Here is a 17828-nt window from a genome sequence, read left to right on the forward strand (position 1 = left end):
TTTAAAAAATATGTTCATGTATTGTATTTCTTTCCATAAAAATTATTATACTTATTATTTAACCAATTTCAGTATGAAAGTTAACTTTCAGTATTAAATTTAATATTTATTGAAAATACAATGACTAAAATTAATCAAACTTCAAATTGTAAGAGCCAACATGTTATTTAACCTTATTTTTTTAAAAAAAAAATCGTGAATTTTGCCTTTTATTTAAAAAATATCCTATATTTTTAAACGTAGCAATGTTTCTTTATTTCAAAAGTTGCAATACATTTTATAAATAATTCATAGAGTAGAAATCCTTTAAAATTTTAGATAGAAATTGAAAGTGAAATTAGAAACAATTTGGCAATAATCTAAAGAAAAAAACTGAATCTCAATTTTTTATTTTTTATTTTTGTGTGGGATATTATTCTAAAATATTTGTATACGGAAGAATTAGAAATAAAGCTTAAAATGATCTCTATATCCACAACAAGACATCATAGGCCATCCATTCCTTACAGATTATAACACAATCCACCGATTCTCTTTTACCTTTTTGGAATCTCTCCGGCCATGGCCCTTTCAATTTCTTCAACTGCGTTCTCGACTCTCCCAATCAGGTGAACCCTAATTCAAAATTATTTTCATTAATCTTTTCTTTTTACCAAGTTTTCATTCTCCTCTGTTCTGTTTGGCAACAGAGAATCGTTTCACAGAGGACATTCTCCGGGAAAATTCCCAAATTATGAGCTCCGGCGGGATTATTACCGTTTGAAAGCTGCGAAATCCGGCGTGTCCAGCGTTTGTGAACCGCTCCCTCCCGACAGACCCCTCTGGTTCCCCGGCAGCAGCCCGCCGGAGTGGCTCGACGGCAGGTTGGTTAATTATACCTTAATTCACTTCTTTCTTCTCCTTCGATTTCTGGAATTAACAGAGTATTAAAAATCACTTTTTAGCACCTAAAACTTTTATATAAGTAATAATTTAATCTTTAAACTCTAGTATATAACAATTTAGTATATCTTTATAATAATTTTGGTCCCTAAACTTTATTATATGAATGATTTAATACATGTATTTTAGAATTTGTAACGGTTTGGTCTCTGTCATAAAAATTAATGTTCAACTTTAATGAGATTTTTTGCATAAATAAATCGATAAGTTAATTAGCGATTCAATATTTTTACATAATACAAAATCTACATCATAAAATAATAAAAATTGACATCTAATTTTGATGAATTTTTCATGTTAGAGATTAAATTGTTACAAATTTGAAAGTATAAGAACTAAATTGTTACATTCTATAATTCAATGACTAAATTATTACAAAACTGAAAATACAGAAACTATATCGTCACAAATCAAAATTCAAAGACTATGTTGTTATTTTCATTAAAGTTTAGCGATCAAAAATATTTTTTTAACTATATTAGCTTTTCTTCCATTGTTTTGCAGCCTTCCCGGTGATTTTGGGTTCGATCCGCTTGGATTGGGTATGCTTCTCTCCCTTTCTTTAATACAAATATCTACACCGTTCAAATTGGTTAATTGGTCGTAAGAAATAATGTAGATGGGATGCATAAAGATAATTGTTATCCATGATGTACCTAAATATTTTTCTATAGTTTTAATGTTATTTTTTTAAATAAAGAAGTAAAATATTATTTTGATCCACATACTTTGAGTAAAGATTGATATTCATTTTTATCATAATTTTATCGACACTATATTTAAAATTTAAAATTTATTGTTTAGTGGTCAAGATAGTGAAACTTCTAATGCTTTGGACGTAGGTAGGTCAGGTCCAATCCTTTCGACGTTGTTCTCTATTGAATCTTCATATATTGATTATTTCACTCTAATGAAACATTTGAATAATTTCTTCTTAATTTTGAATGGATAATTAATAATAACTATTTAATTAAAAATTTTCAATAATAGTCATTTAAGTTAGTTATTTAAAAAATAAATAAAATGGGAGAAAATTTCACAATGGGAACTCAACTCCACCAATTCCTTAAGACTAATCGAGTCTCAATCCATTTAAAATTAAATGGAAAATTTTGCAAGGATAAAGATGGAAAAGTCATCTCAACCTTATTCTTCTAATTTTAGCTTATGTATTTTGGACACATGCTCTCCATAAATATTAAAATTTAGTCTATAATATTAGTTTATTGTTGATATTTGGTAAAGTTTTTATTTATTTATTTATTAGCATTTTCATTATAAACTTTGAAAATATATTCACATGTTTTTTTAGTAAAAAAAATATTATCAGTTTGTTAATTTTGATAAAAATTAACAGTAATAAGAAAAACAATATTTTAACCTAACTTTAATGAAGATGGTTGTGTTAGGTTCTGACCCAGAGACACTAAAATGGTTCGCACAAGCGGAGCTAATGCACGCAAGATGGGCAATGCTAGCCGTAGCCGGAATCTTATTACCGGAATGGTTCGAAAGCTTAGGACTAATACAAGATTTCTCATGGTACGACGCCGGATCGCGGCAGTATTTTGCAGACCCGACGACATTGCTGGTGGCGCAGTTGGCGTTGATGGGGTGGGTGGAGGGGCGGCGGTGGGCAGACTTGGTCAACCCGGGCAGCGTGGATGTTGACCTGAAGCTGCCCCACAAAAAGAAGGCTAAGCCAGACGTGGGCTACCCAGGCGGATTCTGGTTTGACCCGATGATGTGGGGCAGGGGGTCGCCGGAGCCGGTCATGGTGTTGCGGACTAAGGAGATCAAGAATGGGCGGCTGGCCATGTTGGCGTTTGTTGGTTTGTGGTTTCAGGCTATTTATACTGGCCAAGGGCCGCTTGAGAATCTCGCTGCCCACGTGGCAGATCCCGGCCATTGCAACATCTTTTCGGTAACATTTAATAATTATTCCATTTTTAAAATTAAATTTATAAATATGGGTCTTTTAAATATAAAAAAATATTTAAAAATATTTACACTTTATAGCAAAAAGTTTGAAAAGTATAAACATTTTTAAAAGATGAATTTAGATTTCTTTATTTTATTATCTAATTTCCGTCTTTTTTTAAAGATGGATTCAAATTTTGAAAACTAAAAATAATAATCATAATAATCTTAGCTAAAAAAACTTATCTCTCTATTTTGAAGTTTGTTCAATTTTAGTCTCTATATTTTCGGTTATTCAATTTTAATCATCATATTTTCAACAAATATTAAATTTGGTTTCTCAAATATAATTTTTACCAAAATTGTTTAAATAATAATTATAATTTTCATGCAAGAAAATACAATATGTGAACATGTTTTCAAAATTTGTAATGAAAATGCTAGTCAATAACAAAAATGTTTTAAAAAATCAACAATAATTTAGCATTAAGGATGAAATTTAAGATTTATTGAAAGTACAAGAACTATAATTTGATAATTGAAAGTATAGAAAATAAAATTATACCATTGTCAAATTATAAGGGCAGGAATGATATTTTAAGTCCCCCAATTTAACTATTTTACTTAAGAAACACGAAAATAATGGTAAGAAATTGAGTGGAAATAAATATTTTTTTAAAAAAAAAAAAGAAAAAAAATCAAATTCAAATGGTTATCAATGTGACTTAATTTCCTAAGTTTTTAAATTTAATTTACAAGTTTAATCCCTTTGAACTTGAAAATTTGTGTGAAGGTGGTGTTTGAGCTTTTAATTTTATGTATAATAAAATTTTGAGTTTTTAATTATGTGTTCGATAAATGTTTATTACTTGTTCAAATATTTTTGAATTTCAATAATTTATTAGATACAAAATTGATACAAATTTATGATAGAAATTCATGTTACCATCTATATTTATGCTTTGTTATTAACTATTTGATTTTTTGTTTAGGGTTTTCAAATTTAAGTTTATAAACACTTAATCCGTTGGTTATTTGTTGTTAGAAGGTGTTCATGGGTGAGGTTAGGTTGGTTTGAAAGACTTTTTAGATCCAATCCAATTGTTCGGGTTGTAAATTTTTTCAACCCAAATAACCCTTATTAAAAAATAAGCCTAACCCAACCATAAAATATTTGGGTTGGGTTGGTTCGGGTTAATCAGGTCATTTATTTAAAATTTTGTTTTAAAAAGAAGCAAAACGTAAATATGTAAAAATCTAATTTAATTATTTTCATATATTGAATTAAGATTAACAACTCAATTTCAATTTATATAGTGAAAATTTTCTTTCTATGCAAAGAAACTACTTTTAAGAGTTGTTGAAGTTAATTATTAAAAAAAAATATTGAAATTAAATAAAATTAAAATCAATACATGTATAAATAATTGTGTTATAAATAATAAAAAAGTATACATTTTAAAGTTAATAATAAATTCGGGTTGGTTTGAGTTATATTAGGTGAACCCACAAACCAATTCAACCCCTAAAATTTTCATTTATTTGAACCCAACCCAACCCAAATAAGTGGATAACCCAACCCAAACCGCATGGGTTGGGTTGGGTTGGGTTGATCGATTTTTTCGAATCATCGGATTTTTTGAACACCCCTATTTGTTATCATTGTTTTTATTTTTTGTTTTTTTAATTGACTACAGTTCAATTATTTATTTATTTTTAAACTTAAAAAAAACTAAATGATTATAAAATGAGATCTATATATTCTAGCGATGGTAAAATACATTTAAAAAAATATGTAAAAAGTTAGGTCCGTTTAGTGACCATTTCATTTCATTTTTGTTTTTGAAAATTAAACCTATTTTCTCACATATTTTTTCAATAATTTGCATATTTCTAAAGTATAATAGTTAAATTCAAAAAATAAAAATAAGTTTTTAAAAATTATTTTTTTAGTTTTCACAAAGTGGCTTGGTTTTTTAATCTATAGATAAAAAGTAGAGAACAAAATATGAAAATTTGAAAGTTGTAGAGATAAATATCATTTTAAAAAATCAAATGGTTATTGAAGGAGGTGTTAATAATGTATAAAAGATTCTTATTTTTCTTAACAGAATTTTTATTTATTTATTTATTTCTTTTGCAGGCGTTTAGTGCAGGCTCAGGTTGAGTTGGAGCTTGTTTTGGCTTAGTTGAGACGGTGGAGTGTGTACATAAACCAATGGGAGGAGAAGAATTTGTAATGGTTGACTATAATCATATTTGGATCTCTATTGGTTGAAGATTTAACAAAGTACTATTGAACCAAAAACTGTCACTCAATTTCTGAATTCAAACCACACCAGTTTAAAAAGAAACCAAAATTGTCTCTCGATATATTAAGTCATTTTTCTATCCGTCAACTAACTATCAACTTCAAGTTTAAAAATCACTTTTAGTTACTCGAAATTTATTAAAGTAACGATTTAGTTCCTCAATTTTTATTGGTAACGATTTAGTTCATGTATTTCAAATTTGTAACAATTTAGTCTTTGAACTTTAATAAGTACATTTTGATTCATATACTTTACAATTTGAGAAATTACTAGTTTTGACCTTAAAAACTTTTTCTAACCTCATCTTTAAAATCTACTTTTTTTTCTAACCCTTTTTCCAATGTTTCATACTTTAAGTGGAGGGATCACCACGTAAAAAGACAATTTTGACCCTTAATAAATGGTATTTTAAAAAGTAAAATCAAATCTCTTTATCTTCTCGTGTAAGTTAGAGTTTTCTATTCTTCTTCTTATTGCGTTTTCTTCATCATTGTTGAACTCTCTTTTCGCAAAGACTCTCCTACCTCTATAAGAAATATTCAACTTTCGTCTTTTGTTACCCCTTTGCTCGGATTTTGAAAAAAGGTATTTTTTTTCCAATTTATTTCTTTCTAAATATATCGATTCTATTGTTTATAGGGGGGGGGGGCTGTGTGATTTTTTGTAGGAATGTGTAGTGAAAACCTAAAACATTTTTTTTTAATCATCCTTTGAACTTTAACGAACTTTAAAAAACCAGTAAAATATATGGGGTAAATAGATAGAGGGCCTACATGCGTCCGTTTGAAAAGAACCCAAGTTCTTGATCATTTCGTATCAAATATGTAGGAACCTTGGATCCACAATTGTATAGACATCTTAAGGTGAGATCATGGTTTTTTGGGTCAATCCCGCTTAGATTATACAATTTCAACAAGAAGTCCTGAAAACAAATGTCACCTCTTACATCTAAATGCCCTAGATTATTGCCTGTGTATTCTCATTCATCCTCATTTCGAATACCATCTTCGGAAACAAACACGCGAGGCATTCTGCAAGTGAAGATAAAACTTTTTGGCTAGAAGAAAATGTATAAATAAATATTTTTTTAAAAAAAGGAGAAAGTTGACTTTACGAGAGAGTTGACCTGATCAACTTCACGAGAAAGTTAATCCGGTCACTTCACGAGAAAGTTGACATTGTCACTTTATGAGAAAGTTGACTGGGTCAACTTCACAAGATAACTCGATTGGTTCAACTGCACAAGTCAAAAATTGAACAAAAGAGTGTCTCGTAAAGTTAGACAAAGTCATTTTCACGAGAAATAAAACTTCAAAAGACATTTGCTTTGAACTTCACGAGACAAATCACAGAACACCAACAATAACTTTCCCACGTTTAATCATATTCTAGTACTCTTCATTTTTCAATTTTCTCTTCATTTTTTAACCTAAAACGTAACAATACTCGTTTATAACGTATACAAGTGAAACAGAAGCAAGGATTTCATTGCTTACTGAAAACTTTCTTTAAAAAGTAATTTTTGGCTCCATTTTCATGACTTTATGAAAAAATAAAAAAATATTACTTTTCAGCATACATGTCTCTTTTGAAACTCTAAAAAAGAAAAGAAATTGTTCCTTTGAACTTGGGACCTTCTGAAAAGGATTATTCCTTTGAAGTTGGGACCTTACCTCACGTAAAACATTTCTATTATTGAAAACATAATGTGAAACTGAAGATTGAAGTTTCTATTTTAAGATATGTGAATTAGGTAAGTTAGATGGTTTCATATTCAAGTCAATTGAATGACCATTTATTAAGGAACAAAATTGTATTTTTACGTGGTGGGTCCCTCCACTCAAAGTCTGAAACGTTGGAAAAAAATGTTAAAAAAAATAGATTTTAAAGATGAGGTTACTTTTGAATGGGGAAAAAGTTTTTGGGTCAAAATCGACAATTTTCCTTACAATTTTTAACGAATTGATCCTTATTGTGAAAAGTATTATTAAGATTTAATGAAATTTCTTATACATGTAGATCGTTAAATTAATCGAAAATCAATTGTTTTTATAAACTATAAAGATTAGGTCGTTACATAATAAAATTAAACACTTAATTTTAAAGATATTTTTTTTTCATAATAAGGACTAAATTGTTAAAATATAGGTACTAAATCGTTACTTATTAAAGTTTATAGACTAAATTGTTATAAATTTGAAAGTACATGGACTAAATCATTACCAACTAAAGTTCAGGAACTAAATTGTTACTACACTGAAAGTTTAGGAACCAAAAGTGATTTTTATACTTAAACTATTTTCCAAATCTGAAGCTCTAAAGTAATTGTTTTGAATATTCATGAACCAAAATAGACATGACTTCAAACTCCTTGAGTGAAAGTGTATTTTGTCCTAAATTATTTAATAATAGTTTAGATTCAACTCTACTCACTGTACTTTCTAAATTAAATTATAGGAACAATTATTTTATTGTTTATAAATATATTGAACAATATTTTAAATTGATATCTAATTTCTAAATCGATTATTCTCAAATATCTCATCAAATCAAACATTTGATAGCCAATTTCAACGTATTTTATTGAATAAAGACACAAATTCACACTCCAAAGGTAGATGGTTTGATCTCCAACTCACAATTGTTGTACTAAAAAAATCAAACATAGACTAAATAACTTCATATTTAATAAATTCAGACTCATAAAATCCCCCAAATTTGTGAACCAAACACTCCATAAAAGGCTAAAAGTAAATTAAAACATGGTAAGTGTTACCTTCAAATATCTTTACAATGGTATGATCTTGTCTACTTTGGGCATAACTTCCTGGCTTTACTTTTGGTTTCACCAAAAACGCCTCTGCCATTGGAGATGATTGTTCTCCCTTTTAGTTAATGTCAGACTTTGATCTCATCCCAACAATCTTCTCCTCGAACAAAGAACCACCAAGCCTTCTCTCAAATAGTCACTCGAGTGTATCGCAAGCTCAACCATTTGAATTACATCAACGCACACCATCTGTCTAAAGACTAAATCATGGATGGATACCGCCATAACTAGATTTTTAGAAGCTATCTACTTCTTTATTCAGCACCCGAGGAATCAACTGACATGGTAAAGTTAGGACATGACTCTGATACTACTTGTTAGGGACAAAAAACGTCTACATATCTCCATATTGTTATGTCTTAAATTGTCAACTTCAAACATAATACTCATGACTTTGGTTTTGATTTCACCCAAAGAATCTCAAAGCATTAGAGATAGTCGCCACTCCCTTATAAATTCATGATCGTCATCTTATCTAATTGATGTAGGACTTTGACTATATTCTTAAAAGATAAAAAAATCGATTTAAATATTATTTTAATCGAGATAATTTGAATTATTTCATTTCAATATGCATACTTTCAATTGTGCAATTTCGTCACGGTAGTTTCGATAATTATAATGACATGGTTATAATTTTCAAAATTTATCACACATATCTTTTGGTTGTCTAAAGGCCACGAGGCTTCAAAGTAGGTCGCTACGTAGAACCTATTATTGTTTGGACTCTTTTCTCTTTGTGGAAAATTTAACCAACAAATCACAGCCTCACTCCATCATTTCCAGAGCGGCGGACCGACGGAGACATGTATCGAACGGCGGCGAAGCGTCTGATCGTCGGCGTGACCTCCGGTAGAAATGGCATTCAACGTCTCAGGTTGCCATCACCTTCCACCTTCCTCGACCATTCTTCCTTCTCCACAGCTACCAATTCACAAGAATTTCCTAATTCTCAAATCCCCAATCAACACCATATTCGTCAAGAAACTCCTACCTATTCTGATTCTGCATCTTCTTCAACTTCTTCTTGGTCCACATCAACTTCCGGCGAAGAAACCCGAAGCCATCAGAATCGGCGGCCGAGAGTTGAGTATCAAGAGGAGCAGGCTCGTGTCCTCCAGGCTGCTCTTTCTCATGTGGTCTGTCCTCCCATCTCTTTTCATTCTCACTCATTTATTTAGTTGTAATTGTAAGTTCTGCATAGCCAAATGGATGCCCCTGTTCGATTCTGTCAGAAATTCTATCGAGAGTTAATGATTTTCTTGATCTTTCTCATCGATTACTGTAACTAGCATCTAGGGCTGGCATTATTGAACGAACGTGGGTTTTCTTGGTTTGCTTCCGTCTTTAGGTTTTTCAAGATTTAGAGATTTCGAGTGTAATTTTGCATTTGTAAAATATTACAGGTGAAGCTAGGATGGACTGAGGCCGCAATGATTGCTGGTGCAAGGGATCTTAGCATGTCACCTTCCATTGTTGGATCATTTGCCAGGAAGGAAGCTGAATTAGTTGAGGTATACTCTTGTTTTCTTGATTTCGTTCACTTTCCCCATTTACATCTTGGACAACCCATTTGAATGTCATAATATTACTTACATACTGGGCACTGCAGTTAATGAGCATGAAGTTCTTGAGCTTTCCTATTAGTTAGTTCAGAATCTGGATGCTTCCTTCTTCATGGTCATAGTTCATTAAATCTATAAAATTATTAGGAAAGCTCCACAAGATTTTTGTCTGGATGACCAAAATTTGGTTGTACCAATGTCGAATGACCTGGATTCTAAAAACAATGAAAACTAATCTTTTGCTTACTTCACAAATCATTGACTGACTTTAAATTATCCATGCACAATTGCGGGTTTTCATCCATCACGAATGGATGTATCCTGAATGCGATTTCACCTTCGAGAAAAGTGATAAGATCACAAAATTTTAACAGTCTTGAAATTGTATTCAGGGTCTTGGGCGGTAAGGAGAAATTAAGTTAGATGGTACTATGTGACATAAGCAAAATGGTAGTTTTCATTGTGTTTTTAGAATCTGGGTCATTTGACATTAACCCAACCAAATTTGGGTCCAACCATACATAAAACTCAAGCTCCATTTAGTGTTGGAAGAAGCTCCCTGTGCTATGTTGTTGCTTGTGGTTGCGGCATTAAGTTTATATCTTATACAAACTTTAGCTAAAAGGTCCCACGAAATATGCTCGTTATAACGATAAGTATATAAAATCACCATCACTGCTGAATATACATTGTTATTTATAGTTTGTTGTTATTTGTTGCTATTTAAACGACCTGATCACTTGCATGATCTTATTCAGTATTGAAAGTTTAAATTAGTCTTTTAAGATGTCACAAAAAACTATAGCAGATGGTTTAATCTCATGAACTTTCTATTACCAGCAAGCTAGCATTTCTTTTTATGCTGTTCTATTTTGGAAACTAGCTTTACGTTCCTATTTAAGGTTCATTTGTGTTTGATTATGTGCTGAGGGATCATTTGCAAGTTGTAACATGGTTTATCTGAGTTTAAGTTGCTTCTCTCTTCCACTAGTCTGCCTAATCGGGTCAACGGATTTACATGCTTTTTCCACTTTCAGTTTTTCATGGATGATTGCTTACAGCGGCTCATCGATCTAATCGAGGCAGACGAAGGCCTTAAGAATTTGATACTTCGTGAGCGTATTTACAAGCTTGTTAGGGCTCGTCTAGAAATGCAAGCTCCCTTCATATCAAAATGGGCTCAGGCGCTCAGTATCCAGGTATCGTTGTCGGTACTGTATATGCTTTAACATCTTTAACGTTGAATACCTGATCAGGATCTTAAAAGGTAGTAGTTATGAGTTGGTCCTACAGGCACAACCAGCAAATCTAGCAACTAGCTTTAAACAACGGGCGACGCTTGTTGATGAGATATGGCATGCTTCTGGCAGTGATACCTCTGACGTTGATTGGTACGTCAAGCGCACTATTTTGGGAGGAATATACTCAGCTACTGAGATATACATGCTAACTGATAGTTCTCCAGGTGCATTTTCTCAAGTTCCTGGACTTTGAGTTTGAATTTGCTTGAATTCTAATCTTTTTCCATTTGCATCCCTTTCCTTGTTGGACCGATTGTTAGAGGCTTTTGTATGGAGGACCCATCTCTAGAGGTGTTAATACAGAATGATCAAATCCTAAAAAGCGAATGAAAACTAAGCTTATGCTGACGTCGAAGAGCACTAACGCCGCCCGGACGTCCCTTCCATGGCGAAATAATTGGAGCTCTAACGTGATATTCATTTCAATCGAGATTTTTATTTTATTTTTTAAATAAAAAAAGTCAACAATCGGCCAACTGGTGATTAAAAATGAAAATCACGTAGGGTTCCGACCATTTCGCAATAAGTGAGATATCCCTAATGCCATAATGCATTTCAGATGGTGGAGTGCTCCATGACATAAATAACATGTTATTCTTCAGTAGTTTTCTAGGATTGGGTCATTCTGCATTGACACTGCTAGGATTAGGTCATCCGTATAAAAATCTCAGGTTGTTATGTGTACTGTACCTTTTTTTTTTGGAAATGTGTACTGTATGTAAATGACTTCCTACTACTTGTAACTACATACTAGGAATTTTTCAAACCTCTCTTCCTTTCGTGCTATTTGTTTATGTCGTTGATCATTGATAAACATAGCTTGGAAACATCTCTATAATGTGTCCTATTGAAAGCCTGCCTTTTTTTTTTTTTCCCTTTTCTGTAGATTTTCAGGATTCATGGACTTTCTTGGACAATCGTTTGAAAGATGCTTTTGATATAAAGAAAACCGTCCAAGAGGTATCGTTTATGCACTTTTTGGTTTCGAGTTTTGTAATATGTTCCTATGAGGAAATTTCTCCGAAGTTCAAGTTTCTTTTGCTGCATTTGATTGAGGCTATGCAGGCAAAGTATCTGGCAGAAGCTGTAGGTGCTGGAATGGGGAACACCTTTCAGGGATTTGTTGGAAAATTTTTCCAGAGATAGATAGATGAGATTTGACTACAACTTTTTAAGTTTCTAGAGTGAGGAGTCAGCTTGTTTTGTGCTTTTTTGGTCTTGCATACCATGGATTTGAACTTAGAATTCCATGGAATTATGGGAAATAGAAATGAGTCATGGTATTCCTGGCTTAAAGCATAACAACTTTGGTTTCACTGTGCTGTTTTCAGCAATTATCTTTGGTGTGTTAAAATGAGTGAGCATCAGTTTATTCTTAATTCTCAATGCCTCTCCAACCTCAGATGTTACCATTCAGGAGGGAAGTATTCTGGTATTGTTCAGTATTGCCAATTTTTGGGGGAAATTGTAACTTAAAAAGTTTATCTTTCACAATTATCATTATTTTAGAAAATTCGTTGTAATAGTTTATCTCGGTCAAACCCAGTTGAGAGAGCACTGAGATTTGAATAAAAAATTAAAATTTTCATCTTATATCCAAACTATTGATTCTTTTGGACTTTCTCGGTGGAGCATCGACTAGAATGAGTATCTAGATTTTACATAACTTTTATGAATCTTACTTAATGTCTCACAATTTTTTTTTTCAAAATTTAAAAATCACGTTGCGATTCCTAAGTTCCATTTGGAAAATTGGAAAAGATGTAATATTTGATATAAGATTTAAAAAGAGTAATAATATTTAGAAAAATTATGTAGAATCGCTCTTAAATCTAGGTAGTTGAGCTTGATTGGGAATGATGGAGAAAAACTATTTCAACAATTTTTTAAAAGGAGGGTAGTTGAGAAAGATCAAAATATTTGAGGTTTTTTTTCCATCCCCAATTTCCATTAAATCAGAAAATATGTGCTTAATAAAAAAACATTAAATTACCAAAAGAAAAAAAGACTTGTCTTCTTTTTTTTTTTTTTTTTTTAATTTATTATAGGTAGTATTTATAAATGATATGAAAGATAATAGATTATTCGATGTCGAATATTCTGATTTACGGATATTTTAATCCTTAATGCATAGTCAATTGTGTAACACATAAATAATGTTATAATAAAGCTTCATGTAGATTCATGTTTATAGCAAAAATGTTTTGCAGTTTCATCTCTGCTGTTTGGCTGTAGCGACTATTACTCCATGGTGGTGTGTGTTTGGTTCAACAATGTCTGGTTGTTGTGGCAACACAACACAAAATCAGATTCACAAACATCAACATTGTGAATTCTTTTTTTACAACAAAATCATACTTGAGCGACCTCTCTCTTGACCGTATACAGGCTAATACGATTCTAACTTATCCACGAATGTCAAAATTTTGATGTTGAGCTCATTGCAGACCCATAGCTAGGGATGTTTGTAGGTTGGATTGAGTTGAAGAACCTTTTAGATCCAATTTAATTGTTTCGGTAGTAAAATTTTCAACTCAAATAACTCACTAAAAAATGAACCCAACTCAACCATCAAACATTTAAGTTGAATTGAGATTAACAACTCAATTTATAATGTAATCTATTTCCAAAGTGGAAAAAAAAAACTATTTTTAAGTGTTGTTGGAAAATAAATTGTTTAAAAAAACTAATGAAATTAAATAAAACTAAAATAAACATAGAGATTTTCAGAAAAAATGTCAAATTATTTACAAAAATAACAAAAAAAAAAAAAAAAAAACACTAAGAAACATGATAAACTTCTATGAGTGTCTATCACATAGTATCAATAATAGATTTCTATCAATTTCAATCACTTATAGATATTGATAAACGATGTAACTTGAGTCTAAGCAATTCTATACGAAAAAATAATTAAAAAGAAACTCAATATAGTCAATTTTATGTTCGCTACTATATAAAAAAATTGAATGCAACGACTAGAAAAGATGTTATATCAAACTTTGCCAATTAAAATATAAAATTAAAAGCTACTTAAGTCAAACATTTCAGCTACCTAAACAAGAATCAATTGGCTGATTTTTTTTTCCTTCAACAAAGGGTATGCCATTTCAAATTTCTAAAATTTTGCTCATGAATTTATATATGCCTCAAATCAATTGAATCATCCTTTTTTCCCCCTGTGAAGTTGACACCTTAGTACTGAATTTTCTTCGTATGAGATATTTCTATCGATATAACCGATGTTTCCATTATGTTGAGGAAATTTTTAGTACAATGGTGGCATGAAATACCTCCATTCATTACTCGTCACAAAAGTAGCATTTAAGAATTATATAGGGTTCACAAAATAATAAATAAATTGTTTAAGGACATGTCAAATAATTAATTAGAGTAGTAGGTACTATTAGTTTTTTCCCATTATATTTTATAAAAATCTACAAATCACAAAAACTAAGCAATAAAATGTCACTAATGTAAATATAACACAAGTAATAAACATGTTTACTTGTTTAAAAATAATAAAATATTTGTTCACTAATTTAAATTTATTTTTAAAAATAATTTTCTAAAAATATCCATCGACATTGACGTTTTATCGATATTTCTATGTACATTCCTGTAAAACTAAGATCTCAATATTACTGTCGACAAAGGCATTTTAAACCTTGGTTCACTCACAGATACATACAATCATGTATATGTATGCATGTATATATATAGAAGGTTGGGAAGAACTAATGTCATATTAGAGCTTCATGTAGATTCATGTTTATAACAAAAATCTTATGCGATTTCATCTCTTATGTTTGGTTGTAGCAACTATTATTTCCATGACAATGTGTGTTTTGTTCGACAATTTGCAGTTGATGCGGCAACAGGATATTAGGTTCACGAGTAGTAGCATTGTGGATTTTTTTTCTGACAACACAATCGTACTTAAGCTGTCACACCCCTTCCCCAATTACCCTTCTAATTCGAGAAGAATTGAGAAAACAAAAATTTTCAACCTTCTTATGACAATTATTGCCAATATACTTCCATGAACCAACGCCCTTGGTATCTGATAAACAATCTATATCTTATAACAGACCATTACCACATAGTCAACACGACTTAAACATACAGATTCTCGTACAACAGAACACTTACTCATATATATCACAGTTAAAGGGTCTAGTAAGTCTATTTACAACAACCATAAAAACTCTACCCTGACTTCCCACAATATGAACATAAGCCTCAAGTTTAACAAAGACGTGATGTGCCACTTAAGCTTTAAGTCCCTAATGTTCTTGAGAAGTGACTAACTGGCAGAACTGCTAGACCTCGGGACGTCGACCACTACCTGGGGAGGAAAATATTGAAAAGGGTGAGCTTAAAATACCCAGTGAGTGACTTTTTTTAAATAAATCATACTTCCATAACTTATAATATAAACATGTTTAGAACAAAACATTTACATTCACATTCCAGGGTTCGAAAATAACAATTTAAAAATCTAAAATCATAGCATGAAAAACTCTGGATTAAAGGTTTTCAACATTTCCTGTAAAATTCCTATATTCCTTTGCCTAAACATGTGGGAGAGCCTTTTGCTCAAGCTTAATAACCTTAGTTGAGAGAGAGCTTTTTTGCTCGATTTCATCAACGTCAATAACAGAGATCTTATGTGCACATAAAACTGAGTAGGATCGTGCTTACTTTACCATACCTTCGGTAGCAAGGATCGTCATATAGCTAGGTACCTTACCATAGCTTTGGTACCAATGCTCAGGAGTAAGTTTTACATATCAAACATATATGTTGACATCATAAAACAACATACTTATCATACTTAATGGAATCAGTAAATAGCTCATTCTAATGTTAAACATGACATAAATCTTAATTGGAACGTATAGAAAATCCATGTAGAATCTGCCTTAAAACCATTAACATGCATTCATAAACGATTCCCAGTACTTAAAACATGTGTTGGAAAATCAATATAAATCTGACTATGCATTGAAAATTTATAAGTTAAACATTTAACAAATATTTTGAAAACTAGTCATTCAGTTACTCCCTCAAAGGGTTGTAGGTCTCCCCTATATGCGTTTGCCCTGTAAGAATAATAAGAGCTTTTGGTTAATGCCTTAGCTTCCTCTCGAGCTTAACTTACTATTCAAGCTAACATATGCTAAGCCTCAAATCTAGTTCAACGCATCACCTTAATCCTTTTCTACTCGATGCATCCTCAGTACATTGGTATTTAACACATTACCACACTTAACCAAAGTTTTACCTTGCGACTAGCTAGTGTGTGACAGCTCACACAAGATACTCCTAGGCTTCAGAACGTATTGGCTTCGTCTATGTGATGGGTGCTCGCCCACATTTAGCGTCTGCTGGTCAGCTGCTTGCTTATGCATGGATTGTAGTTGTCTGCTTGTTCATCCAACCAAATTCCAGATTTCACTTTCAACTTGAATAACTTAAAATCCAGACACAATCTCATGAAATTTTCTTCTAAGAATTCCTTCTTAAATGTCTTAACTAGCTTACCTTAGAATCTCAACCTTTGATTCTTCTCCACGAGTTTGGAATTACCAATTCTTTTCAACTCGTCCGCATAACCTAAGATTCTTGAACACTTGATGAATTTTCTCAACCTTTAGCTCAATTCCATGGGAAATCTTTTTCCAACAGCCTTGAATTAGCTTCTTCACCACTCAAGCTTTAAATCGGTGGCAACTCTTCTTCTCTAGCATGATTAAAAATGCCCAAACTGAGCTCTACACTTCAAACTTCCTTATATACTCAGGTTACATGCTCATTAAGCTTCCTTAGGATGACAGCTGGCGCACTAACTCATTATCATGGCTTCTAAATATGCCACTTAGCCCATTAATTGGGTGATTAAGCTAAATTCTTAAGTCCTTCATCAATGCCCCGGTTTGTGTCCTATCTTGTCTTTCTTTTCGGTCAACGTATACCTCGGCTAACGCCGCATTCCCTTGCTCACGCATCACTAACTAATGCACACATTGGATTTATCCCTAACACTCGCGCTTAGGCCTGCTGCTCATAAACGCCTCCCTTAATTTCTAATACACCTCACTGTCTACCATGCATTCACCTAGGTAGACTTAACTGCCCGCATATTATCCATCCTAGGGTTTCATTGGCCTCTAAAGGCCCTTGACACATACCTCCTGTTACACTTGGCCAATTTTCACCCTTAGGCTCTTAAGCCTACAGATGCTCATGCTTTCCTCACTTCTACGTTTCTGATTCCCTTATAAGTGTTAGCTTTCTTATCTTGCTCGAGAGCATAACTTCTAGCATTTAGGCAAATTCCTACTTCCCTTTCAACCTGGTGTCGCGCCTACCTTCATATGTCTTAGCTTCCCCAAATTTGTCTAAATGTTGATTGCCCTTTACTACCCGAGAATACCCCATGTCAAGATTTAGAAAATTTTCCTTATCTCTACCTCACAAGCATACTCATTTATAACTTCCATAATATTTCAACTACTACAAACATTATAACTACATGCTTACAGAGATTAAAGCACATACTAGGGTAATTAAACACGTAATTAAGGAAACTTAAACATGATTAACTAGTAAAATAGGTTTAGAGGTTTACATGAGCGACCTTTCCATTGATGGTGTACAGGCTACAACGATTCTTACTAACCTATGAATGCCAACATCTTGATGTTTAACCTCTTGCAAACCAATGACGATACGACTTGATTTCAAGCAAATTCTGAACAAGAAAACAAATATGAAAGAAAACTCAATTTAATTAACTTTATGTTGGATAATGTATTAGAAAATCGAATGAAACTCTTAATCTCGAAATCAAAGTTTTATTCCCTCACTCCACATATTATTTAAAAAAAAAAACAACTAAAAAGGGGATTATTTCAAACTTCAACAATTAAAAGGTTGAGTGAAAAAATTCACC

General features: G+C 31.9%; 2 protein-coding genes and 1 long non-coding RNA gene across 3 annotated transcripts; 2 read left to right on the forward strand and 1 right to left on the reverse strand.

The window, feature by feature from the left end:
- The first annotated feature begins 285 nt into the window (after window positions 1-285).
- Window positions 286-5170, forward strand: LHCA6 (PSI type II chlorophyll a/b-binding protein (Lhca2*1)). The gene is made up of 5 exons (XM_039022765.2): window positions 286-608; window positions 690-863; window positions 1447-1484; window positions 2352-2866; window positions 5006-5170. Exons 1-5 carry the CDS (start codon window positions 562-564, stop codon window positions 5027-5029), a joined length of 798 nt encoding a protein of 265 aa, XP_038878693.2. The 5' UTR covers window positions 286-561; the 3' UTR covers window positions 5030-5170.
- A 3482-nt stretch (window positions 5171-8652) lies between these two features.
- Window positions 8653-12249, forward strand: LOC120070709 (ubiquinone biosynthesis COQ9-like protein). The gene is made up of 6 exons (XM_039022557.2): window positions 8653-9143; window positions 9411-9518; window positions 10607-10768; window positions 10863-11034; window positions 11757-11830; window positions 11936-12249. The coding sequence occupies exons 1-6, from the start codon at window positions 8811-8813 to the stop codon at window positions 12014-12016; spliced, it is 930 nt and encodes a 309-aa protein (XP_038878485.1). The 5' UTR covers window positions 8653-8810; the 3' UTR covers window positions 12017-12249.
- A 2609-nt stretch (window positions 12250-14858) lies between these two features.
- Window positions 14859-17629, reverse strand: LOC120070729 (uncharacterized). Its single transcript, XR_005480019.2, has 2 exons — window positions 17505-17629; window positions 14859-15218 (listed from the first exon to the last, which is right to left on the reverse strand). It is a non-coding gene; the product is annotated as an uncharacterized LOC120070729 (long non-coding RNA).
- Window positions 17630-17828: the final 199 nt, after the last annotated feature.

This window comes from Benincasa hispida, chromosome 2 (assembly GCF_027475165.1).
Source record: "Benincasa hispida cultivar pf3 chromosome 2, pf3_genome.v1.1, whole genome shotgun sequence".
NCBI lineage: Eukaryota > Viridiplantae > Streptophyta > Magnoliopsida > Cucurbitales > Cucurbitaceae > Benincasa > Benincasa hispida.